Source organism: Rhinolophus ferrumequinum, chromosome 23 (genome assembly GCF_004115265.2).
Source record: "Rhinolophus ferrumequinum isolate MPI-CBG mRhiFer1 chromosome 23, mRhiFer1_v1.p, whole genome shotgun sequence".
NCBI lineage: Eukaryota > Metazoa > Chordata > Mammalia > Chiroptera > Rhinolophidae > Rhinolophus > Rhinolophus ferrumequinum.
The window spans coordinates 19,791,524-19,819,037 of record NC_046306.1 but is presented as its reverse complement, the minus strand read 5'-3'; the positions used below and the strand labels follow the sequence as shown (position 1 = coordinate 19,819,037).

The 27,514-nt window shown below is 33.9% G+C and overlaps 1 protein-coding gene and 1 pseudogene across 8 annotated transcripts; both read right to left on the bottom strand.

Moving 5' to 3' along the window:
• Positions 1-549: 549 nt before the first annotated feature.
• RBM39 (RNA binding motif protein 39) lies at positions 550-27,514 on the bottom strand. 8 transcript variants are annotated; one of them, XM_033095555.1, is made up of 18 exons: positions 27,196-27,512; positions 26,512-26,575; positions 26,213-26,285; positions 24,675-24,724; positions 19,942-20,136; positions 17,421-17,486; positions 17,271-17,324; positions 15,231-15,348; positions 14,256-14,408; positions 12,227-12,364; positions 10,860-10,925; positions 9,669-9,873; positions 9,194-9,271; positions 5,858-5,908; positions 3,718-3,799; positions 2,539-2,644; positions 2,007-2,085; positions 551-1,913 (listed from the first exon to the last, which is right to left on the bottom strand). In XM_033095555.1, the coding sequence occupies exons 8-18, from the start codon at positions 15,291-15,293 to the stop codon at positions 1,813-1,815; spliced, it is 1,122 nt and encodes a 373-aa protein (XP_032951446.1). In that variant the 5' UTR covers positions 15,294-15,348; positions 17,271-17,324; positions 17,421-17,486; positions 19,942-20,136; positions 24,675-24,724; positions 26,213-26,285; positions 26,512-26,575; positions 27,196-27,512; the 3' UTR covers positions 551-1,812. The 8 variants fall into 8 exon arrangements, with proteins under 8 accessions (XP_032951449.1, XP_032951445.1, XP_032951446.1 ...); XM_033095558.1 differs by lacking the exon at positions 17,421-17,486 and having other exon boundaries at positions 550-1,913; XM_033095556.1 differs by lacking the exons at positions 26,213-26,285; positions 27,196-27,512 and adding an exon at positions 21,292-21,363 and having other exon boundaries at positions 26,512-26,570.
• Positions 14,918-15,017, bottom strand: LOC117016354 (uncharacterized; annotated as a pseudogene).

Genomic DNA, 27,514 nt, shown 5'->3' with positions numbered 1-27,514 from the left:
ATGCATCACACTGTTAAATTACCAAACTTACATTTGCTTTGATCATTTACAATCCAAATTTCATTCTGTGGTGGTGAGCTAAATTTAAAATGAGATAAAATACTATGGCCACCTTTGCTGACCAAGGTCCCTGGAAAGGAAATGACAACCTGATAGGACTTGATTCAAGAATAAAAAATTTAATTATAGAGATACTTTGGAAAGAAAACATTGACAGTGTAAGTCAGCCCCAAGAAACTGCCCAGTGTTGAAAAATAAAGTTTAATCTTGAAAATTTTGGATTAAATATCCATCAAAAGGGTTGGTAGAAAATGGTGATGCCTCCACATTCAAACTATTAAATATCTTATCTGAATAAACCTGTAAAACTTGTGCTTCAGTGCTAATACAATAGAAACAAAAATAAGGTGAGCAAGTCAGCATCTGAAGATAATTATTCCATTAGGAACAACATTGCCCACTCAAAGGTTCAACCTAGACACAGAACTTGAAGCAGAGTTCAGAGTATAAATGGTGAAGGCTCATTACCCAAATAAAGTTAAAGATAGAAAAAAAAAACACCCCAGTAATAAAATTAGAAATGCAATTAAATCAATTTTGGAAACCAGTATGAATTTAGACCATTTTTTGTTCAGGATTTACTTCTAAATAGTAAAGCATTTTTTCACTAAGATGCCAAGACAACACAGGTTTAAAGCCTGGGTTAATTTGTATGGTTTTCTTTTTGGTAAATCCCAACATTACTCTAAATACAGTGCTAAGATTATACAGTGACATAGAAGAATGTACAAGAACAACCTGAGCGCAAGTTTATCCAGGTTCTTTATGGTTTAAGAATTTTCCCGAAGAGGCAAACACCAAATAACTACTAAATCAAAGAAACTTACACCCTATTTTCAAGTTTCTATGACTTTAAAACATTTCAAAAATGAAGATTTCTTGTGGCCTTTTTAAGAGAATTTTATTTTGAGTGGTTCTTACAAAGATCGTTGCAATATGAAAGTCATTTGTTTGATAGAAATATCAAGCTGTCTTGTCAAACACACTGAAGTAACCCAAAAATATATTTCAGAGCTCACAGAGCTTAAAAAGAGCAAAGATTATATGCAACCAGACAAAACCTATTTCTGCATTTCCTATTTCTTGCTCAGACTGCTTTGCTCACCAGACTCACTAAACATCTTGAGGAAATGCAGGGATCATTTTGTTTGGAATCTTAGACACACTAGAACACATATTTACAAAGAAACTTTTACAGATACATTAATTGAAAAGATACCATCCAGAAATGTAATTTTGAAATCTCCTTTTCTTGCCAATTGATCAGAGTGCAAGATGAGATGTTAATCAAACAGCCCTTTAGCTGTCTTGAATTGCCATTCACTAATGTGTACTCCAGAAACCTCTGCTAAACCATTAGCCAAAAATCAACATTAGTGAAATGTGAAATGTAACTGCTATGTAAAAAGTTAGGTTTCTGAAACATTAAAAACATTATTACATCCCTGTCTGCCTTTTTACATTAAGCACATTTGTTCCTCTAGAGCTATTCCTATAGATCCGTAATGTAATTTTCTACATGTATATTTAAAAGGCAAACAAGAGAACAGCTTTGTATACAGTGGGATTTGCTAGTTAGGGAGAATGAGCACACTGCATTCCTGTTAACGTTTTTATTTTTTCAAGATAACAGGAATTGTATACAAATGACAGTAGACCCTTGCCTCTTTATTTTTATCTAAATATAAGATAACTCAAGATGAATTCTCAAGAAAGAAAAAAAGCTATGTACATAAGGGGCTATATCTTCCTTCATCGTCTACTTGGAACCAGTAGTTGTGTTGCTGTCATAGAATCAGGAAAGAGGTTGTGATAAGTTGGAAGAGGTACATATGCTGCTGTTATCATTTTACCTGTTGAAATAAACAGATATGTGTAGTTTAACATCTTTACTCAGATTAATTAGGCCCTTAATAATAATCACTCAGAAAAAAGATCAAACTCACCAGCAAACCACCTGCCATGCAATGCATTGACAGCAGCAATGGCTGCAGCAATTGATGGGCACTTCACATACACATTGCCCTAAAATATAACAACAAACAATGTAAGGGCATACAACATGGATTTCAATAGGTTTATTCACACTGTCTGTAGAAAAACTCACTGCTCTCTATATCTTTTCATTGGCTAGTATGTACAGCTGGAATTTTACTGAAAATGTTTTATTCTCCCAAAGACTTGCCCTGTACTATTTTTTCCTCTATGATTTAAAAACTGATGAAGAATGAATCAAGATACCAGGATTTCATGGCAAGACTTCAATAATAACCAGCAACACTGCTAATGGCCTGGTCTAATAATTACTCTTCAAAGTATCTTCATTTTACAGGGTATATATTTAGTTGGTGTGTTAAAACTTCAGGAGGAAAAAAAAACTCTAAGGAAAGAGATTATAATATGACCCAAGTATCGTGAAGATTAAGACAAAAAGAGTAACAACATCGTTATCTTTGCTTACTAAAAACATCAGAATACCTGAGCTGAATTTTTGTCAACGTAAATATGAATAACTCCTCCATGTTTATTACATTCTTCAATCACATCATCCTTAATCTCTGTATCCCATCCAACTTCTTCTTCTCTGTAAGACAGTATAAAGTTTTATTAGATACTGCTCAAACTTACAAAATGTTACCTATATTATCATCTATATAGTTTTTTTTAATATATGCATTCTTTTAATTTAAAAAGGCATCGATGTTAGCAGATGTAGGGTACTGGAGGAAATCAAATAAAATTAAGATATAAAACATTTCTAAACCAAGCTCATAAATTTTAACACTAACATTTGACATCTTTCAAATGATACTTATACTAATAGTTTATCACCATTTCATAGACAAAGCTAACAATACAAGAATCGAAGCTCTTTCTATAGTAAACCATGAACTAATATAAATGCAAACAGTATGTTATAAATTATTAAAGTTACTGTATGATTAATGTTTTGTCAAATAGTTGGTTTATCAAATTAACTGAACAAAAACCCAATTCTTGTATTAGAATATAAGCATGATTTATAAAACCAACAAGATGTGTGGATTGATTAATGAATGGCATTCTAAAATCACTGACTAGGCAGTAGAAAAGAAATACTCCAAATTCACAGCAAGTACTAATCAAAAGAAGGAAACCTGAAAAGATACTTTTCTTCTATTAGACATTTTGAAATAAGCTTAAAATTTCAAAGCCAAAAACTGGTAGAGAGTAAAATGATGATCGAAATAAAAACTAATAGAAGCTTCATACAAAACTACTTAGATATAAATGGAAAACATAAAAATCTGTATAGCTTTCAATTCAATTCCCATCTTACAAACACTGCCAAAGGAAATAATTAGAAATGTTCATTAAAATTGTGTTAAGAGAATCAGGTATCCCATTTTAGTTTCCAGAAAACTGAGGCAACCTATTTGAAATAGCTGATCTTGAAAAAGTTGGGACTTTTATTTTTAGAAAGGTAATTAAACTTTAAATGTAACCAAAATTCAATTATACACATATCAATATAAATCAATCCAGAAAGGCAAAAGAGGATCAAAATTGTTTGAACTATGAAATATATCGAAATACCCTAAGTGTTAACTTAGTAAAGTTAAATATTAAAGCTTTCAAAATATACCCTTTTGAACTTGACCAAAGTTTATTACTTACGTTTGAGGGTTAAACATGTTAGAGAGTTGAAAACATTGTGTTGCGAGAGGTTGAACAGAGGCAGCTGCAGCTAAAGCTGAAGCTAAAAAAAAAGAGAGAGAAATTAGTTTCATGGAAAAGGCATCAGAATAGCAAAAGCAAAACAGTAAACCCAAAGCCTGAAACTAGGGTAGTCAAGTCAGCCACTTCACTAATTTATCTTATTTAATAATGCTATCAAAGTACGCAATGGTACCCCATTTTAGTTGCCAGAAAACCAGGGCAACCTATTTGAAATAGCTGATCTTGAGAAAATTTGGGAGTTTTATTTTTAGAAGGGTAATTAAACTTTACATGCAACTAAAATTCAATTACACAAATATCGATACAAATCAATCCAGATAGCAAAGGATAAAATATAAGGATGATTTTGTAGGGCTGCTGGAGTTTATACCCTGAGAAACAGGGGATGATGAAAACACATCTTTAAAATGAAAACTAAATCTATACCCTATTGTATTTCTTAGGTTTCTGCCCATAGATAATTACACATTTTTAGAAACATAAACATTATAATAGGATTAAATTTTAAAAATAAGATGCATAAAACCATCCAAGGATTTGAGATTTAATATCCTAGGATTATAAAACCTCTTACAAAATCAAATTAGTGTTTTAAAAATTAGGTCTGTTTTAGCATAAGAAACATTAAAAAGAATAGACTATACAATTATTCACTATTAAAAATAAAAAACTACTGGACACTTAATACTTAGGAGCAACATTTAAAACTCATGTTGATTTTAAGCTTGAAGTGAGCATTTTTCAAGACAGCTTCTCCATTGTTTTTATGTGATTTACAAAACATTACCAGTAGCTATTATACAACTCACTCACCGTAATCATAACATTTGACCAAATTTCATTCCAATACATAACAACAAACAAAGCTAAGGATAAAACAGTGCATTAGAAATTATGGTAATTAAACGGTCACCCAAGGAAGAATCCACTGAATAAAAATTATGGCTATGCATGAAATACATCATAAAAAATGATTGTGACAAAATTACAAATGCTTTTTGCTTATTTTTCACTTCAATAGTTTTCTTTCATACAGCTTTATATTAAAATAAAAAAGGCCAAACTAAAAGATGTCAAATTCTGTTGAGGAAAGTTAACAATGCAACCGTGCTTGTGTTCCAATTAAAAAATGAAGTCCACTGTGTACCTTATCATAAATACATGGACGTATGCTTGGGAAAAAAAAAACTAGGTCATTACAAAACAAATGACTTTATTTTTCCACTTTCTCAAATTAACTATGATAATATACTATGAATAATGAAAAATATTTAGAATATGTATGATAGAAATATTCCAGCTTAACCCAGATAAATGCAGAATACAATAAATTCAGCACAGAAATATAGTTAATAGGAAAACCCACTAATTCTTTTTGAAATGTTAGGAAAAAAGGATTGAGTACAATTATCCCATTTGCTGGAAAAATTACACATTTAATTCCTGACTCTCAAGTAACATGGAAGACCTTTCTCATACATTAATAGAATCATCTCCCTAAATTTCTAAGTATACCCTATAAAAGATGGATACTAAATTTGTTCAATAGCAAATTGCTCTATCAAATGGCAGATGTTTACATAGCAATTAAAAACAAGAAAAAAAATCACCTACTTTATATATTGTTTCAATCTGATATCTGCATGCAATTTAATCTAGATAATTTTCTTATTATTTGGTACGACTGGAGTTGAGAGTCACTTTTTCCTAATCTTATATTAAGTTCACAGACTCTTCTGTTCTGAAAGATTTGTCTATTAAAATAACACATTTAATTTTCTGACCTCTACATAAAACTTACTAACAATCAAAACACAAAAATAAGCACACAAGGCTGACAATAATTCTAAGCAAGCTAAAGCAAAAAAATACACATTTTAATTTTTTTTTATCTATGCCACTGTAATATTTTGAATTAGGCCTTCTGAAACATTACCAGATAGCTTACTGTAAATATACCATTATGTCATTCTGCCAAAATTGGGTCCAAAATACAAACTACAATAATAAATATAATATAAACAACTATGTCTTGCTACCATACCTATTTCAAAGACAAATAAAAAACTCAACTCACCTTCAGTCTGTTGGGAAAGTCTTGTTTGCAAATCTATAACAAAAGAGAATTCTACAGCTCAGTGCAGGAACAATGAAGAGCCTCAACTAACAGGGTAAATGTCAGGAAAGCATTAATAAAAGTGGACTACAGTAGCAGGGTTTATGAAAATGAACTTTTATAGTAAAACCTGGCAGCCAAACCTCCTTCCCCATTCCTCATTGACAAGGCTTTGGGGCCTTATTTCCTCCTGTCCTAGAAAACTTACTTATGCCTCTCTCTTCCTATTCCTAGTACTCTTCCAGATCTCAAATGCATTCCACTATACTACTCTGCACACGGGAATAATGGGAAATGGGGAAAGGGAAGCACACCGGTCAGAAAATACATGAAAACCCTGATCTTGAGAATTCAATTCCAAGTACTTGGGATATTCAACTATTTGTTGTTCTATCAGTGACAATAAGCATTTTAAACTTAAAAAGTTTATTATGAAACAATAATCCCTGCAATAGTACACATCAAACAGGTGTAAACACTTTTACTAATCTATCAATTCAGTAGTAGGAATATCACTACTGGGTAAGTCACCATTCTAATTATATGTATGTACATCATTTTTAAAGTGGTTTTAAGATTCGACTAGTCAAGTCCAGCCCAGAAGGTGACAGTTTTACTGGGGTCTGGTATCATGGCCTAGCCTGGAAATATAATGAGGCAGGAAAAATCTAATTGGGTTTACCATAATCTATGAAGTACAAGAAAATTTAAGCATCTGGTCAGTATTAAAACAGAATGGGAATTTTTACCAATATATTTCCTCATATAATCAACACTTTACACTGAAAAGGAAGTTAAGTGAAAGCTGCTATTAAGTGAAAACGGCAGCAAGTCTGAACAGTAAAGAAAATGCCAGTGTTGAAAAGCTATCTTGAAGTTCAAAAGTTACAGAAACACACAATATACAAATTGTTTAGATTCAGTATCTAATTCTCATTAACATGATTCAACTGCAACACTTTATTACCATTTGGGATTCTTGCCGAGTACAGAAAATGATTATAAAACATGGTCAAAAGTGAAAAGAGACCTGCAGCCCAAGTTATGTTGGGATATAAGTATACCTGGTTCCTAGGTGCTCAAAATTGGCATCTCAGAGTTGAAGAAATATAACTGATGTATACTGAAGGAACTTGAAGATATGACCATAGGAACACTGTCAATAAACTTTAAATTATAACAAAATGTCTTTTTTTCCTAAAACGGGAAAAAATGTATAGATATCAAAAATCCATGCTTTCTAAAGTATATAAATCCATGCTTTTTAAAGTGTATATAAATCCCTATCAAAATGTTAAAAGTTGTAAGTTAGAAAACAAAGCATGGGTTTCATAAAGGTAAAGATCCTATCTTAGGATCTGAATAAAAATGTAGATATTAGTGATGACCCACCCTTGGTTTCAAAAAACAGCTTTAAAGGACTCGGGACAAGGGCCTCAATCACATGAACACTCAATAATTAATTTCAACAAGGAATGTATGAGCTTTTGATAATTTCTGGAGAAAATACCCAGTTACATAAATATTTGCCTAAAAACTGAGTGATTCTTAACTCAGCAATACAATTTATGCGAAGTGTAAGAAAACAAAACTTTTAAATCATGTCAATAAACACTAACAAGGGGGAACATAACAAATATACAGATCATTAAATGGCTATTTTCAGCAACCCTTGTGGACGTTTAGAATTTTAGTTAATCACAGTAACATAAGCTACACAGTGAAATGTGCCCAGGGAGGTGTGGTCATACATCATGTATCATAGGAGAAATAATGGCTGAGGGTAGTAACACTAACATCGAAAAGTCTTCACCTTCTTCAATTAGATCAAGACACTGTTTATGAAGATCAAATCAATGTATTTGATACAGCATCCAGAATATAACCTAAGATTGTTTAGAAATCAATCATATGTCATGGCATCAAATCTCTGAAGGCAAGGAACAAATCTTGTTCACTAGCCTTTAGTGAATTACCTAGAAATATGGTAAACAATCAAACATTTTCTAAATTATTGAAAGAATAACCTGAACAATGAGAAGTAATACAAGGACAGCTTTCGGATTAAATAATTTTTAAACCACAGACGGATTTATTTGTGGAAGTGATGGGTTTCTTTTAATATCTTCAATTATAGCAAGTGGTATCTATGACTACATCACTATAAAGAAATTAAATGTCTAATAGTTGTTTAAAAAGTAAAAATTAAATGTAACAATGGTTATGATTTTTCTTCTCCTAAGGATTCACTTGGCATGGTTTTGTCAGAAATTTTAGAGATTGTATCTGTCAGATTGCAAAATAAATCAATTTGACAGAAGCACAGGAAACTAAAGGCACATTTCCTAAAGGTATTCAGAAATGTATGGATATCTACGGAGAAGCCCCCATCTATAAATAATAAAAAATAATGTAAAAGCAGAAATGATCCTCTCCAGTAATTAGATATAATGAACTTTCAATTTAAAAGGAAATCAAGCAACCACATGGACCTTTTTATATATTCAGATGCAGTACCATCATATCTCGTATTTTTTACATATTGTCACAGTTTCATTTTATAGATAAGATCAAAGGACCAATTCATAATAGAAATTGCCATACTTTCTTGGGATAAGTATTTCCTGTCATACGTCCACAATACAAATGGTGCTTAGATGTTCTAAAAGCAAGTATTCGACATTTCAAAATTAAATGCTATCCTAGCGTCTAGTAATCAGATAAAATCAAGGTTTATAAAAGAAAATCTATGTAATTAAAATCGTCCTAAAAGAGGAAAATACTGTTTCACAAAGTGAACCCCTTGCTGCATAATTGTCACAAACTATCAATTCTCTCCACCCTTCGTTCCCTAACTCACCATCTCAAAATAATTTGTACTATTTAGGAGAGCAGTTTACTCTTCTCTTTTGGTACTGCAATTACTTTAATGAAGCTCGATTTAAAGGCCTCTTGTAGTTTCCTGAAGTTAAACATTACAAAGAAACTTCTTTAAAATCAATTATCAACTTTTTGGTCTTTAATTAAAAGTGATGTATTTTAAAAATGTCTAACTTACAGCAATTTCAACTAAAAATTAGTGTGCAGGGTTCAATAGTAATACCCTGACAACTTATTAGTTACTGGAAAATTCTGTTCTATATCTCTACTTCCTTACACAAACTCTTGAAATTTATAGGCCAGAAGTACTTGATGAATTGAATTCTCTGTAAGTCCTTTTAAATGAAAAAATTTGGCAAATTTTCGAATTAGGTGAAAAAAACAATGATTTCAAATTAGAAAAGATTCAATTCCTACCTGCCACAGCACCAAATGCCAAAGAGCCACTCATTTGTAGAGCTTGCTGTGCTGCTGGTGGGATCTGCAAACCCGTACCTGTAAAAGAATAGGTCTTAAAGTCCTTACTATGTTAAGAGCAGAAAACCTAGTTTTCTGAGTGTTTACTACCAAAGTCATTTCACTAAAAGAAACTTCAAGTAGCATATAGTGTTAAAAACTGTAACTAAATTTACTGTGTGTGAAGATACAATTTTTACAGAAAGCAAAAGGAATCCTGTAACATATGCTATAGTACTCAAAATGCACCACTATCAAATAGATTCCTTTGGAACTTTAAGGCAAGGAATTTCCTTCCATCTATGAAACTATACATGTGCTACCCAAGGATGTCAACTCCAAAATAAGAAACCATTTTCCATTTATTAGTCTACATGGTTCCCTTTTCATTACCGTAACCCATAATAAATCATCCACAACACTCTGAAAAACTTACCCTCTGCAAGTCTTGCCATTAATTGGAGACGACCAGTTGTTCCCAAATCAATTCCAGTCCTTTCCAGTTCATCACTGTCCAAAAATGAGCTAGCACTGGAAGCATCAGTACGTTCAGTAACATGGCCAACTTTCATTGGCCTTCCTGCTAACTCAAATCCATTAAGTTGTTCCAAAGCCTTCTTGGCACATTCTGAATCAGAAAACTGTATAATTGAGAGAGGGATTAAAAAAAGTCCAGTGTATTAGTTTACGTATGTAACCAAGGTAAGGAAATATGTACTTGTTAAGTCTAGTAATAATATAATAAGACCCGGTCTTATGTTAAAATAAGCCCCGGTCTTTTATTAATTTTTGCTCCAAAAGACGCATGAGAGCTGATTGGCTAAGTCTTATTTTCAGGGAAACACGGTAGAAACAAAATGTTAGTGAGTAAACAGTTTTATAAGTAAGTTTTCTCCTTCCACTAGCACATATTAGGAAGATAAAATCCCTGTGACCAATAAAATAGATTCTCTACCACTACAGAAAAGGTTTAAATTTTATGGAACTTTGGATATGAAGACAATTCTAAATTCTTGATTAAAACTGTGACCTATCTGTATCTTAAAGTAAAAATATGTTTCCAGGATCTTACAATGTTGTAAGATCATACATTTGAAAAATTGCTATTACGTTATTGGATTGTACCATGAAGTAATAGACAAAGAGTTTACTGTTAAAAGGGCAGGCACCTCTATTCACAATCATTCCAGCTGCCACCTCATACCCTAATCAGAAGCGCTTTTAATAAGGCATCCCTGGTAAATGTGGTAAGTTGTGTTCATATAAAAAGAATTTTAGATAAAATGGAATTACAAGAGACCTTCTTCATTCAACTGACAAGATTATGTCATTAAGAGTCAGAAACTAAAAACATCATATCAAGTCAGAGACTTCAATTACATAGAGTTGGCTCAACAAATTGACGACATACAGGACAATGGTAAAGCTGGTTAACATTTAGGGGACATTCAGGGGACACTTGTACATTTAGGGGACACTTATTGCTACTAGGAAATGGCTATTAACGGCAAGTTAATTTAAATATTAATCATTCTTCCTTCCTCGTTTCCAATAATTAATGAAGCTTTACTATGCTGCTTTGATAAAAAACGTTTAAGTCAAAATGTTAATCATAGTATTTCTTTACCGTAATAAATCCGTATCCCTTGGATCGACCTGTTTCACTATCCATCATGAGTTGTATACTTTCAATCTAAAAAAATATATATATATATAAGTGAAAAGGATGAGGCAAATTTTTATTCCTCGAAACATGTTTAAAAAATCTCCTCCCCCCCGCAAAAAAATAACTGATAACATCACAACTCTTACTGCCCCCCAAAATCTTCTAAAGGCCTAGAAACTTCCTAAACAAGAAGTCATGCACTGCCAAGCTGGAAGAAATCTCAACACTTAAATCTTTTGGCTCTTTTGGCTCAAAAACACATCACAAAAACCTAAAGTCCTTTGTAAAATACAATTAGGAGAAACAAAATCAACGGCGTCGTTTCCTTTCCATTATGCTAACAACTGAAAATTAATTCTCAATACCAGACATGATAAATTGTGCCAAATGTTGAATATTCAAACATTGGATGTGGTTAATGAATGCACAACTCTGAATATAATAAAAAGCAGGTAATTGTTCACTTTAAATGGGTGAACTATACGGTTTATGAATTACATCACACTATCCCAATAAAGCTATCCATACATAGAAAGCATGAAAAATTAAAACACAGCACCCATATATCATATTTCTTCATGTTCTGGTGGTTTCAGAAATGTATTCATTTTGTATTGACCGACCAGTCCAAGCAATTATGATTTATGTACCATTGTATTTCCAATAAATACATACACCCACAATCTCAACACCCTAACTTTTACCATTATTGACACTTAAAACAGTTTAACAAAGGGGCTCAGTGGGGTAGGGTAGTGAAAGAAGGCAATAAAAAGAATATCCAAGGGCAATGAACATCAGTGAAGGTACAGCAGGAACCCAGATTTTTCTTCATGGCCACATCATGAATCTTTTAAACCAGAGCACAGCCTATTATTAACACTTATTCTAAAACAAAATGTCTATTCTAAAATGAAAACTAACTGGACAGAAACAGAACAGTCTAATTATTCTTGAATTTAGTAGAGAAGCCTCTCTACATACCCCTAAAATTTTCAGTAAGAGCACCCCCCCACCGCCCAAAAAAAACACCAAGGGAAAAATATCTCTTGCTCCAAATGCACAGTACATTTATCATTCATGTTGATTTTTAAAAAACAATTGATTCTAATACTCATGCATTTCTCTGTAGCATTGTAATCTTCAAATAATATCTTCTTTCAGGGAAAATATCTTAATCTAAGGTGTCACAAAAACCTTACAGAAAGACTCTCCCCCATCTTAATGTTAATCTTAGAAACATGACGAAGCCAATATACAAAAATTATTATGCAGTTATATTTGGATCAAGAACCTATCAAGGATCCATTGAAGAAATTGGGACTTACCCTTCCAAAAGGCTCAAAGATCCCCCGAAGCATATCTTCAGTTATGTTAAAGTGTAATGAGCCCACATAAAGCCTCATAGGTCCAGCACTTCCCTTTTGCAGATTGTTTGCCATTGCTGCAGCTCTGTTTTTTTCTGCCTACAAATTAGGTAAGACAAAATGCACATCACGCAGCACTAAAACAAATCATTTTAAACAGAGTAATAAATCCCACTTTTACCTTAGGTTTGCTTAATGATGAAGTCAAAGGTTAGTGACAAAATTATGCTAAGTGTAATAGTCACACACAAAAGGACAAACACTGTGTAATTCCATTTCCTGTTACTGTTATTAATGGCCGTGAACTATACACATATATGATTAAAATACCAAATTTTTAAACAAAAATTGTTTTACTTAATGTGATGTTTTTTACCACAATAAAAACATTTTTAAAGTTTGAAGACATGCAGAAGTCATATATAGAGCACTCGTACAATGCATTTCATACATAAAATGAAATCAATCATAAAACTACATTATGCCATCTGATGCATCCTAGTATCAGACATGCTAACGTAGAAAACAAGATTATTTCTTGGAATCGTTAAATCCATTCATTATTCATTAATGTACTCTCAGATCAGTTACTCAAAGTACAGTACACAACTGACTGTAATAAAGGGGCTTCTGTCAATATAAACCAAATTAAACCTTTCAGTTCAGCTGTCACTTATTCCAAAGCAAGTACTTTGCAAAATCAGTACTTCTCAGTTTATATTCTAAAACAAGCTCCTTTTCTTACAACAGACTGGCTACCTGGAGTAGTATATCTCAACAGGTTAAATGAATTCAACATGTAATTTGATGCTTTCTCAGCCCTCTGTCAAGTCAATCTACACACTATTAGGTTTGTCCTCATCTATTATAGGAAATGAACTGCGCAATGATTTTTTCCCCATTTCCTAACAAGTACTTTCGTATTGTTTACATACAATCAAGTGATAAATTCCCAATGTTAATTACTTCTAAAATAGGACCTGTTACCAACTTTTAGAGGTGACATTAGAGCTAGTAATTTGATCGTTACATAAGCTTGTTAGCAGTGAAACTGCAACTTCAAGTCAGATCTGTTACAAAGTTTATGCATAAATTTATAATATTATGTTCAAGTTTGATGAAGTAACCAGATTACTTAGGAGTTATGGAGTGTTTATTTCAATGGTTCAACCAACATGACTATTCAAGTCAGTGAATAGTACGAAAGCACGAACAGGTACTTTCGTATTATCTAAATGAACTAAAATATTAACGCCAATTCTGTAGAGTATCAGCAAAGAGGAATTAAAACACAATTGCAGTTATCTTAAATAGAAGATATTCTCAAAATTAGTTTGAAATATCGTATTTTCAAGAAATACTAGAACTGGAGCGGCCAGGTGGCTCAGTTGGTTAGAGCGGAAGCTCTTAACAAGGTTGCCAGTTCAACTCCTGCATAGGATGATGGGCTGCGCCTCCCGCAACTAGACTGAAAATGGTGACTGGATGTGGAGCTGAGCTGCGCCCTCCACAACCAGACTGAAGGACGACTTGACTTGGAGCTGATGGGTCCAAAAATACACACTGTTCCCCAATTAAAAAAAAAAAATGCTAGAACTGATAGCTATTCAAACTACTCTTAACATATATCTTGTAAACATATTCAATTTATTAAAAATGAGAAAATCATTCCATTTGAAAGATTGGAAAGGGAAAACATGTACTTAGATGCTTCTATCTCCAACCAAGAAATCACCAAAATCAATAAAATTCTAGACCAAGTTCTCAAGTCTTTTTCATGAAATAGTATTTACAACTTCTATTAAAATGGAATAGGACGGAACTGAGCATACACTATTATCAAAGTAATCAAGGCAAAGTTTAAAAAAAAGCTTTCTTGAGAACATCTGACTTAAAGTAGTCAGTGATGATTATGCAAAGCACATTGCACAACACTAAGCAACAGTTTTCCAGTGCTATGGATTATCAAATTCTTAAGGAAAAAATTTACCTGTGATGCCTGTACTATGATTGGCACTCCTAAAACACGTTGGCCAGTTAATCCTATTGCTAGAGGCACTGAGCTTACATCAACAAACTCCACGTAAGCAATTCCCTTGGAACGTCTTGAATTTCTATCAGATATCATCCTCACATCTCGAACCTAAAAAGAAAACACTCATCACAAGGTTGTTTGTGCAATCATCCAGCATAAGCCATTATAGGTAATAATTTCAAAAAGGGACAAGAGACACATTATTGATGCAGCACAGAAGCCAATTTTTTTTAACAAGTAAATTTGTAGGCTGAATTCTATCTTCTATGGTTTTTTAAAAATTAGTTTCAGGTGTACAAAACAATGTAATAGACATTTACACCCCTCACAAAGTGATAAGCACCACCCCAATCTACTACCCCTCTGACATATATAGCTGTTACAATTCCATTGACTCTATTCCCTATGCTGTACTCCATACTCTATGACTATATATTACAGTTGACATTCAGTATTATTCAGCTTCAGCATCAGGTGTGCACTGCAGAGGCATGTACACCGTCCATGAAGTGGTCTCCCTATTAAGACAAGTGCCCATCTTACATCCTACAAAATCTTTATGTTACTGATTATATTCCCCAAACTTTCTTTCATATCCCCATGGCAATATTGTGGTTATTAATTTGTGCTTTCTAAGCCTGTCATCCTTGCGCAGGGGCCATGCGAATCTTCTCTGTATTGTTCCAATTTTAGTATATGTGCTGCCTAAGCAAGCACCTACCTTCTATCTTGGTGAATACATGGTAACATTTATCAACTCCAACACTATTAAACTTTGAGGCAAAACAAATGTTACCAAAAATAAAGTCTGTAACTAAATTCTACAAGATTTGGTGGTCAGGTGTCTTCTCACTCTATCTGCCATGCTAACAATTATTAAAATGTTTGCAATTTCCATTTATTTGATCGCCCTAAATAGGCTAAGATTACCTTTCCTACTGTAGAGAAAAACTCTTCCAGATCCCTTGGCCGAATTCTTGCTGCCAGCTGCATGCAGAAAACTGTCCTAGCATCTCTTTCCTCAGGAGTTAGATTATCAATAGGTTCCCTACCAGGAGTAAAAAAAGGTAAAATGTGTAACTTACTCTTTTTAAAGTACATTTTTAGTAAACATAATAAACTTTATCAAAAGTAGTTTGTTAGTACCCCCAAGCCAGATTTATACAAAACGTTCTCAAAGTAATTCAATGTGACTCAATTCCTTAAACAGAATGATAGTTTACTAAATGTTTCTTCTAATATTTTACAAGATATCAGGACAAAAGTCCACTGGCCTCTCAATTGTACAAATGCTAATTTCTCCAGGATAATGAAAGGCCAATCAGAAGCCTGAGCATTTAGTAATAGTAACAGGAAATAACACATGACAAGCCACAAATTGGACTAGTCCAAAGTTAGTAGAAACGATGATTTCCCACAAGAAAACCATAAAGTGAAATTAACTTGATAATCACAAATGATAAACTTGAGAGTAGAACACCAAATGACAAAAACTATTTGATTCTAAGAACTGTTTTATTTAACAAATTTATGTATTTATTTAACAAATTTAGATATATAAACAACCAGTAAGCTGGTTGCTGTACTCCATACTCTATGACTATATATTACAGTTGACATTCAGTATTATTCAGCTTCAGCATCAGGTGTGCACTGCAGAGGCATGTACACCGTCCATGAAGTGGTCTCCCTATTAAGACAAGTCTCCCTATTAAGACAGTAAGCTGGTTGTTTATTAGAACAGATTTTTACTAAGACTGCAAATTAGTATCCAAAGAAATGTTTTTTGATGGATACAGAATACAGAGACAGTAACCATAAGCCAATCGAAAACAAAAAGCAGGAAATTATCTAGACAAATAGTGGGATTCAATTTATTATTACAAATAGCCTTACACTTCTGAATTTATAGAAGGAATTAAAGTGCCCAAATAAGGGAGAAAAGTACAAGAGCACAATAGATGAAATTTAACTGCATAAATTTCAAGGAAAATAGAAGTGCATGTTAACAGTCCATAATACAAAATATCATTAAGGTTAGGGTTCTGAGTGAATCCTTCAAAAAATAAGCATAAACATGCTCTTATCCACATTCTGGACATTCTCAGGAAGTACTTTTGAAATACTCCATCTACAAAACTCTGGTACATCCCCTTGAGAAATCAACAAGTGATTTTAAACATATTACTGTAAAACAGGTACAAGGCTGGAATAGATCCAGACGAGAATTAAAAGGAGTTTTTATAAAACTAAATATTAAAGAGTAAAAACATCAACATCTGTTACAAAGAGAGCTTTTAAAATCATTAAGGTTTTTATCAACTCCTAGAATCAGAATATACTAAATAACAGGATAGAGTCAAAGCTAAAAGTGCCCTTTAAGCAAGCCAGAAAGAACACCAGTAAACAACACTACCATATGACAAAATGTTGCTTGAACCAAAAATGGCAGATTAGACAGATTAAGCCTTATGTTTACTTAAAAGGAAAATAAATATTTAAGAATGTATTTGGATCAAATATCAAAAACCAGTCAATTTGGTTTAGACTCTGGAAATTAAATACTTTTTCTCAGGGAAGAGATTTGCAAAATGATAAAACTCATTAACTGTTTTAACTACTTTCCCACATGAGGCCATTTCAATAACTCAAATTTATTAATTCCAAACGTCAATTTATTGAAATGTATTTCAAGATTTCTGTAACTACTATTAAAACTTTTTAATTATAAAAGAGAAATAAGATTACATGTAGTATCTGCACATTAAATGATTAATTAGTGCTCCACTCTTCATTAATATGAAATTAAAATGAAAACTATTGAAAATTTAGAAGTACACATTGATTTAACAGTACTAGTACTACAAAAGGAACCAAGTCTTAATATGGTCCAAATTGCACAGTATCATTAAATTTAGTTGTAGCATAAAAGCTAAAAGCTCTAAAGAAAGAAATAGGGACAACAGCTACCTCACAGGGCTCTTGTCTTTTCTGAATGGACTTTTGCTTCGGGAGCGTCGTCTGCTGCAAAGTTAAAAAGTTTCAGAAGTTACCCAAACAAGTACAACACATTAGTTCCTTGAAAAACAATTTAAACAATTCAGAAGTATGTTTAAAAACCTTAATTTGATGCTATGAGGCAACCCAATCTTTCCTCGGATGGCACTGTTAAATTTTGGTCCGGAGCTAAAAAGGAAACACAAAATTACACTAGTTACAGGTTTAGGGTCTTGCTAAGATCACGTTCATGTGTTCTCCAGCAAGCTGAACATTGTTTAAGCCGTTTCTTTTCCACCTCAATTATGAAGAGGAAATAGGCTTTGTCTCTTAACTCTTTCCCAGGCAAACTGCTCTTACAGTTATCCATCCTGGATTACTGAGAGGTGCCAAAACCAAAGGTTACAGCCTCAAAATATTTTAAATTCGGAAAATCCTCTTATTTTTAGTCTACGGTTTTGAAAATTTATACATTTATGAATACATTCCTGAGGTTTAAAAAACACATAGAAGTGAAAATAAATCCTGAACTTCTCTCACACCAGGAATAACTATGGTGTGCATCTTTACACATCCTCTCAGGGACATACATGTGTTTACACATACGTACGTACACAATATTCATGTTTTCTTGTTTAAGGGACTTCTTTTAAAAAAGGGACTAAGTCTTTATATAACCATGAAACTCCAATTTTTCCATTTAACAGGAAGTCTTAGGGACTATATAAAAAGCACATTCAGCATATCATACTTCATCCCCTTGTGGCAAAATTTACATAGAAAAGATGTAAAGGAAGTTCATTAATTCTTCAGAAAATTATTTTTTGAGGACTTGACATATTAAAGGAGAGTTTTTTTTTAAAGATCAAAAAGGCAACTATTCAAAAAGTTTTATTCTGTATTCTAAAAGGAATTCCCAAAACTGCTGGGCCTTTTACTTTGAAAGACCAAACTAACTTAAAGGGATAAGTCAGATGTCCCTTAGTGCTCATCCTGTTATTCTTTTCCAGAAGGGTAGCAAAATGAAATGTTATCTATCCAAATATGGTCTGTGACCCACATTTGGATTCATTTTCATGAACTCTACATGTACCTACAACCTCAAAGCAGTTCCAAGTAAATTATTTTGTATTAAATGGGTCCTTTGCAATTCAAACTAATAGTGATATAAGAATGTATATTTACCAGATTAAGTTCAAATAAGAACGTACAAATAGTTTCTTTCCCCTTATTACAGGCTCAGTTTTTACTTCCAAAGTTTAAAACTAACCTAAAACCAAATGTGAGAACTAAATCATTTTTAAGTCAGACCGGGATCATAGGCTGACTTCAAGTACTTGTCACTCACGAGGAAACTGTATTCAGAATTTATTAAGGTAATTTTTTTTCCTCTGATTTAGTTCATTCTGGTAAAAAAGAATGCAGTATATTTTGATAAATTGGACAAAAAGCAAAGTATTTTCTAACAGAGCATTCAGAATTAAGAGAACATTGTCGTCCCTTTAAGCTTTTAAAAAGTGTGAAATAACAGCTAGGAGGAACTTAGAAAACAAGTTCAATTCCTTTCATTTTAAAGATTTAAGAGCCAGAATCAATTCAAAGTGATACTAACTTTAGGGGCTTCAAATACCAAAACATTTCATGAATAGTAGTTATGGTGGGTGCTTTATTTACATTCTCTTCTCGTTTAATGCTCATTACAGTTTGTATGTCAATTGTTACTTCCTTAAAACTTGAGGGAAAAAAGCTTAATGGGTTAACTTGCCCATGTGAGAGTCAAGGTTCTGATTTAGCTGTTTGTCTTTGAATTCCATCTTCAACCATTCAAGTTTTAAAGTTAGAAGTGTTAATTTTAATATATCCCATAGTTTGTAATAGTTATGTTAGGAAAGAACATGGTAAAATACTAAGGATTGCTAGATTCAATCCTTGCTTAAGAGTTGCAAGAAGTTTCTTACCAATTATTAATATAGTTGAGTTTTCAATTACTATAATGAAACTTTTCATCTTAAACAACCATATCCAAGTTTCCATAATGATTTAACCTTCAAAAGCATGGTTGGTGCTTTATTTAAAAAACCTTAAATACAAGCAACGTGTGTGGTGTGTGATTAACCTCCGAAATGATCATTATCCGGGAGCATACACCAAATTCACAAAGGGTCTGTCATTTCAGCTGAAAACAGCCACACAGACAAGATTAGCTAATTACGTATTTAACTAAAATGTACATTATTTGTAACTTGTATTCACCTGAGCTATAAAATTTTAAATAAATGTATGTTCAGTAAATATTAGTTCACACACCTTTAAGCTTTCAAGTATTTTGTACTACCTCTTTTTTTCTTTTTTTTAAAGCACTCTATTGCTTTAGTCTAGTTTGGACTGGCAGTATATACTACTCTTTGTAGATAAAATATTTTTAGATGGAACATCAGAAAATCTGTATGCCTAGTAAAACAAAAATTATCTGTTTGTCCACACTATTTTCCACTTTACTAGCCTTTTTAATGTCAGTATCCTCAATACTTTTTAACTAATTACATTGAAAAATAAAATTTCACAGTTCAAATCACGTAAATTGCTATCTGGATACCCAGAGAATGACTCTCAAACCAAAATCATCTTAATTATAGTTACATACTAAGGACTTCTGTAGCGGCCTCTGAATCTGCGATCTCGACTTCTTGAGCGACTCCGTCTCCTTTCTTTGCTTCTACTTCGCTTCCTTTCACGGCTTTTGCTCTTTTTCCTTTCTCTATCTCTGCTTCGCTTCCGTTCCTTACTTTTACTTCTTTTTCGTTCATGACTACGACTTCTGCTCTTGCTTTTTTTCCTCCTGAGAAGAAAAAAAAAAACTCACCATTACCTTTCTGGTTTAAGAATCTGCCCAAATATACTTCCTTTTATGGTCAGAAATTTTATCTTTTTTTATTTTGCTAGTTTTACTACCATACAATGATACTTAATCATAGTTGTGGAAAAATAATTCCTAGGTAAAGTAAAACACCACCCAACCTTTGCCTTCTACTATTGAAATTCAGCAGTCCGTTGACAAAGAATCATTTGAAAGCGGGACTTCAATGATCTCCTGAGAGTCAGCTACAGCTTTAACAAGGAAAGGACTTTTTGGGTAAGTATAGTTCAAAATTTGAACTTTTACATAAAGTTTGGCCATCATATAACTGGCCAAGAAGTATTACTGTAATCCGTAAGATGCAGTAATAAAATCAAAGTTATAATAGAATATGTTCAAGTTTAAGTATTACTGCTGGATCACATATATTTTCATTAAATATACTAAGTTCTCTTAAGCCAATTTTAACCCAATTTATACATGTAAATATTTTATACTTTCAAAGGGCCATACAAACACCAGTATTTTGGTTTTCATGGGCAGAATTACAAGTAATGACAAAGGACAGTAAAACTAATGCAGTAAAGTGTATTCTGACACTCCTACTAGATTTTACTGTGATCACTTGTTACCTTTTATTTAAAGTTATATTGAGTACACCAGAAAATGGGAGTATGCCATTTTTTATGCCAGTTTACAAGCCTGTGGGGTGCAATCAAAACCAGGAATCAACATCTATATAATAATTTTTATAAAATTTCAAACTCTGAAAGGTAAAAAAGCCAGTCAGTCATATCTTTGTTAATTTCTATATTCTTCACAATATACTACCCACTCATTTCATAATTAAATCTTACAGTCTGTACCTCTACATCATCACCCAAATTTTAGAGGTGCCTTCAGATTTTTTTAAATATAAATTGAAAGACATTTCAAATAAACTTATTCCACTAAAATGTCAATTTGTAATGGCTAAAAGATTAAACATTTTGACAACTCTACATCATTTGGAATCTTAATTAGCTGTTTAGTCCTTATCAAAGCAAGGTTAGCACAAGAGCAACTGAAGTCTGCCTCAAAGAACCTGTAAGCAGGTCATCTTAGAGTGCATTGAAAATAGAAAATGAAGACACCCACCTTCTGGAATCTTGAAACCCACACTCCAATCACAAGGAGATGTAGAGCTTTCCAAGGAGGCAGAAACTTTGTCTAAAATTTCAAGATAATCCACCTGACTGTCAGAAATGTATATGCTAGGTAGCACATGACAGAAAATTAGGCTACACTCATTTATATAGAAATCATCAAAGCAATGCCCAGAAGGGCAACAAATTAACATTCCAAATTTGTTGCCTGAAAAACCTGACCCTATCTCTTAAAGAATTCCGTGCAGTAGCTATAATCAGAAGTCCTAAATATAATCGATTAGGGGACAAAGTAAAAAGTAACTCCATCTCCTACAAAAAAGACAAAGTTTTGCTCTGCTCATAGATGGTACACAGCAGAGAGACAGCCAACCTCCCTATTTACCTCTTTTTAAGGCCCAAAACTTATTTTGCCAAAGGAAAGGACTCGAAACTTGGAAAGCTAATTTCAACTTAAGGTCTTCCTAGGACTTTTTATAAATGAGTCCCCACCCACATCTGAAGGCAACCCCAGACAGGTAAAGACAGCAACATACTAATGCATTCAGAATATACAGTCCTCTGCATAAAAGCCCAGACAAAAATTTAAGGGTGCAAGAAATCAGTATATTTCTCTATAACAAACTGCAGCTTCAAAGAACATTTATGAAGTTAACTAAAGGGTTATCAAAATCCATACTAATAGTCAAATCCTGTTACAACTTAAAAGGGACTTTCCAAAGTCTTTAGTGGCAGTGGAATTTTGTACTGAACATCATTGAAGTAAATGGTCCACTGGGCTGGGCCTTTGGACTTTTTGGTTATATGGCCTCTGCTGTAAAGGTGTTTTGCTATAACTGGATTTGACCTCTTCCATGTAAGAAGATCTAAATTTTAAATGCAAAGTACTCTGGAAAATAAGAAAAAAAATAGAAAAGTCATTTATTCCAAAATTTATAGATAATCCAAACCACAGTAGCCAATATATTTCAACTGTGTCATTTTGTTATCCTTTTTTGAGTAATTCCTGAAGAGCTTATTAACTGAATGGATGGTTTAGACTTGGCAAAACTGGTTACACTAACAAACATTCCCATGAAGGCAAGCCCAGGTACCTAAAAGGCATACTTTGATGTCTTGCCAAACTTAGGGGTATAAAGCTCTTTTGAAAGTAGGCTGTAACTGATAAGAAGTTTGTGTTACATTCTAGTTCCTTTTACTACCAAATACAATTGAGTGTATGTACTGAGAATCAGAATTACTATTTTTGAAACGGAAACATTTACTAGTCACTCTCAATTTCTCAAAATGTGTACTTTCTTTCGACCTTACAACTGCATCCCAACACTCAATGCCTTTTAATATGAAAAAATGCAACACGGCACTTTCCTTCCATTAAGACACTTTTATACAATTTATACAAAAGATTAAAGCACAAAACATTTTACTAGTTTTATATTGTATCTATCCCTACACACAATTTTGTTCTAGATACGTCTGAAATTAATTTGAAAAATTAATTCCCTTCAGAAAAATGGCTGAACAAGGGAACCATTTATTTAATCAGTTCTAACTGAGGGTGGGAAGTCTGACAGAAAAATAATTTGTACCTTTTAGAAGATTCTAGATAGTTGGGAGTGTTTTGAAAAGTTCTTCCCTTAAACAATCCTAGGATCAATCAAAGAAAGTTGTCGATTCTTCTATTTAACCCCATAAGACTGTATTAGGTAAATAAAGGCCACTAAGCACCAGTCATTGAGAGCTTGATGCTAAATTTCCTTGTAAAAGCTTGGTAGCCTTAATTAGCTTAGATTCAGGATGAAAACAAGTATAAACTGGGGTTAGCAAGAAGTGACTTCTGAGAATGGTACAACAAAGGTCTGTGCCCAAAACTGTATATCCTCATCCTTTTGGCACTTAGGGTGAGATCTTTACTCACCCACTAGGCCTCATACCTACATTGGATCATTTTAGTCATTTTATACAAATAGCCCTTCCTAGGTTTTCTTTGGATTACAGAATTGCAAATCAGAACCATTAATTAGGAAGCAGTTACTTTGGTAAAGGTCTAAAACCAGATGACATTAAACCATGCAATGATTGACTGACTGCCTCACACCATAACAATTCAAGACTAAACCCATAACCTCTTGTCATTAGTGAGGAACTATTAGGTTGGTGCAAAAGTAATTGCAGTTTTTGTAATTCTTTTTAACCTTTTAAACCGCAATTACTTTTGCACCAACCTAATGTAACAGTCCCACCCAAGCTTGTACCAGAAATATAGGACATTTTCTACAAATTCTATCATTTGTAATCCATCACTACATTTGCAGGGAATTACAAGAATAAAAAACTGATGGCAGAGCAAAGCCTGAATAATCCAATCTGACAATTTTCTCATCTTTTTATATTATATCTACCTATCTAACAAAGTTGTGAGGATGTTGAGCTAGTGTATTATGAAGCACTTTTGAGCTCTTAGGAGGAAGAGCCAAAAAAACAAAGTAAATAGGTATTTTACCATCACTTTTCATTATACATTATGGGGGACACACACATGACAAAATGAAATCACAAGGCTAATTTAATTTAATGCTTATAACATGACCACGTGATATTAAGAATTTTAGAGCTGAAAGGAAACTCCAAAAATTAATAGGATCCAACCTTATAAAGTAGATTATGATTCATACTGTTACTTAGATTTTTGTATACTGGATTCTGTACTAGTCTGTAGCACTGAGTTCCTATTTTGGGTTACTCATTTAACTCAAATAACTTGCATTAATATGCATTTTTTTAAATTCCATTCTCACTATTAAGTCTATCAGAGTTTAAAAGCTTAAGACAACAAAAGTCATGTTAGAGGAATGTCAGAAGTACTTAAGTATGCCATAGTGTTATGAAAAGAAGGCCTTTAAGCAGCAAGGAGCTTTAATTGACAGCTCAGAGTCCTTCGGTGACTTAGAACAAACAATATTTTCCATGACCTGGTTATTTATTACTTTTTCTTCTTCCTAACCTATATTTAGTGAATATAATAGTTTAGTGGATATAGTGATGCTAATATCACTAAATATTAAGCCCAAGTTAATAAACTTAAAAGACAAGCTCTAACCCAGGAACTCATATCCAGATTGTTATGGACGGACTTAGAAGGGAAAGTGTCCAAAAGGTCCCTGAAACCATATGCTGAAATCTAGGGAAAGAGTCCATAGTTTTATATCCTCAAATAGAGTGTCGCGTCCCAAAAGGTAAAGAACCACTTTTCTAAAAGAGGCAAAGAAAGCTTCAGAAGAGAACCTTAGTTTGATGCTTTAGCCACAGGAACACAACTTTAATAAGCTCTCAATCACAAAGTTCCCCCACCCCAGGTCCCTTCTTAAAACTTACTTTTTGCTACGTTCTTCATGGCCATTAGCACTGCTCAACTTGTTCTCATCCTAAGCAGGGTTGATAGAAGAACATCATGAGGACGAAGTGGTAACATTTCAAGTTGTCAAAGGGTAAAGGGAACAGGAATAAGAAAATACAAAACAATTTTAAAACTAATTACTTATTTATAGTTTAACATGGAAGGCTATAAAAAAATTTAGATGGGTATGTGTTTAACCACTTTGTTGCTTACAATTAAGTCATCAAAGTACACAAATAAAAATGCATATTAACATGTTAAATTTATTTTTCTTATATAGTTAGATATTAAGTTATCCAGATTTACAGTGTTGAAGTGGTTAAATAGAATTTCTTTAAAACATGAATGAAGTCTTGTTTTGAGTTTTAGTCCATGTGCTATGGTCCCTTTGGTCAGTACCATGGCTCTATTTCTGCCTAAGCCCCAAGTGGCCATGCTAGCAGCCAGCCACTATCGATTTCCTGTGACCGATGCCATTCCTGAGATCTTCGCCCATTTCCGTTGGAGGGTTGGGACTGTAAGAGCTTGATGCCACCTCTGTCACACATCTCGCCCTGAAGCAAACAGGGATTCACACTGCTTTAGTAATGTTGACTCCCAAGAACCCAAGAAAGTCAATTAATAATCCACCAGTCCAACCTAAACATTTCCTACTTCCATACCTGTTTACATGGAATTACATCCATGTTAAACTAAGACACAAGAATCTTAACATTAAAACAGAAAGAAGTCTTCAAGAGTCTAAGCATTACAAACTACGTACACTATTTAAAGCTATAAAGAATTCATCCAAATTGGTACCACATGGTCGTGCTATACACTCCAAAACAAATGTATTATTTTCAAAAGGTTTACCGCAATGTTTATTTTAAAGTTTGATCACATCAGTTATAGGAGCATAACTGCTAACTTACAAAGCTTACAGTTTGTGACACCAGTGATAATGCATGCATACTGCTATTTTCACCACCAACTGGTGAAAGAATGAAAAGACACTACTTTTACTGTGATACTGAAATGGGTCAGACTGTATTAGCCAAAATAATTCCTTTGTAGTTTTTAAGTGTGAAATATGCCAGGGACTAACTAAAAATAAAACAATATGGAGAACAGTAAACAGTCATCAAGTGACTTTTAAGTTGTGATACTGCCTCTTTTGTTTAAAATTTTTTTCTATTCAGGGATCCAAGAATTTTATTAATTTTTAACTGAGCAGCAGATCATCACCTGCCTGTTTTAATATTTTACCATCACCAGTCTTTTATCTTTTATATATATATATGTATATATATATACATACAGAAAAAATTTTAAATCTCACCCATTTCTTCTTGTAAGACTTATTTAAAGATTTGCTTGCCACGGACTGGTTATGCTTTGTTATTCTTGGACCCCTGCTATTTTCCCAAACCACTACATTCACCTTTTTGCTATACCAAACTGGAGCTGGTAATTCTTAGTTGAGTCATTTTTACCTAGGGGACCACGGTACAGCGATAAGTCACTCAATTACTACCTTATGATTGACAGTTCACACTGGAATCAAAGGTGAATTCATGGGAGTAGAGGTGAGATATCGTTAGGCAAGTCTACAAAGAGAGATAGATGGGCATTTATTCATCACGCTGAAGTGAAACTACTGCACAATATTATTACATCAATAGCATATATTTACTTTTTGTAAGTTATACGTAATGCATCTCGGATAAGATAAATCAAGAGGGCTCCGGGGAGGTTAGTTTACATTTCAGCAGTAGTTTCGTGAATAATGCTAAATTAAGAAATATATAAACCTCACCGACATGTTTTTCTCACCTTCTTGTAAGGAGCCTCAAGCATTGCTTCAATATCAATATCGTCTGCCATTTTCTCTAAACGCCTATGAAAATAATAAGAAAAAAAGTAATTCTATGAGTAAGTACTTCCCGGTTCTGCTCAATTTCTTTCTTAGACGAATACCCCGAAACTTCAGAAAAACCTTCGAAAGCCCTAGAATGACTAAAATGGCAGGACGCACTTTTCCCGGTTTGGCAATTAAATCTGAAATGTCTCTAAGACCGAGCACACCAAAATAAATGTTCGACTTTTAAAAGCCTGAAATGAAGTCCAAAAACCGAAGCTGGGAGCCTCAAGCTAGAGCGCCTTTTTGCGCGCAAAACCCGCGCTGCCATTTTAGGGGTAAGGGAAACTCCCTCGGTTGGGAGATGTTGTGTGCCATGGCAGCGGTCGGCTGGCGCCATGTTGGGAGGTCGCGGCCGGCCCAGGCCTTGAAGGGACCGGTCGCCATCTGCCCGAGACCTCTCTGGGGTTCATGCCACCCAAGAATCTGAAACCTAAACGACCGAAAAAGGGCGCGGTCGCCGAAATGGAGCCTAGTTCTCGAGAACGCCGCTCCCCCCCCCACGTCGCTAAGACTGCCTATGGAGTGCCCCTCAACCCAGAAAAGAACCAAACCGCTGAAAAGCTCCAAAAATACACCGGTCCGCGACGCTTCCTTACCTGTGAGGGCTTCCGGGCCCCTGCACTACTCGTATTCGGAAAGAGGAGGGCTGCTGCTGCTGCGGCTGCCGCTGTTGCTACTGTTAAGCCGCTAGGCCCGGGCCGCGGTACCGCCCAGCCCCAATTTCGGGCTCCAAGGGCGGATAGGCCCGAGCGAATCTAAAAGAAACAATGGAATTAGAGAGGCCCGCGCGGGAGTGCAGGACGGCGGCTTCGGCAGCTCAGGATCCGACCCTGCGACAACGTCCGCAGACTCCCTGAAATGGCGGCCTCTGCTTCCCCGTACTCACATTCACTAACACACATATACACACACAAA

What these genes read in the sequence shown, in the direction of transcription:
- RBM39 (XM_033095559.1), bottom strand. Translation starts at nt 26,562, where the DNA reads ATGGCAGACGATATTGATATTGAAGCAATGCTTGAGGCTCCTTACAAG. An exon ending in TCTTTGAGCCTTTTGGAAGG is followed by an intron (nt 10,926 to 12,226) that starts GTAAGTCCCAAT and finishes ATATTTTTTTAG; the next exon opens with ATTGAAAGTATACAACTCAT. An exon ending in GGCATTTGGTGCTGTGGCAG is followed by an intron (nt 5,909 to 9,193) that starts GTAGGAATTGAA and finishes ACTGAGCTGTAG; the next exon opens with AATTCTCTTTTGTTATAGAT.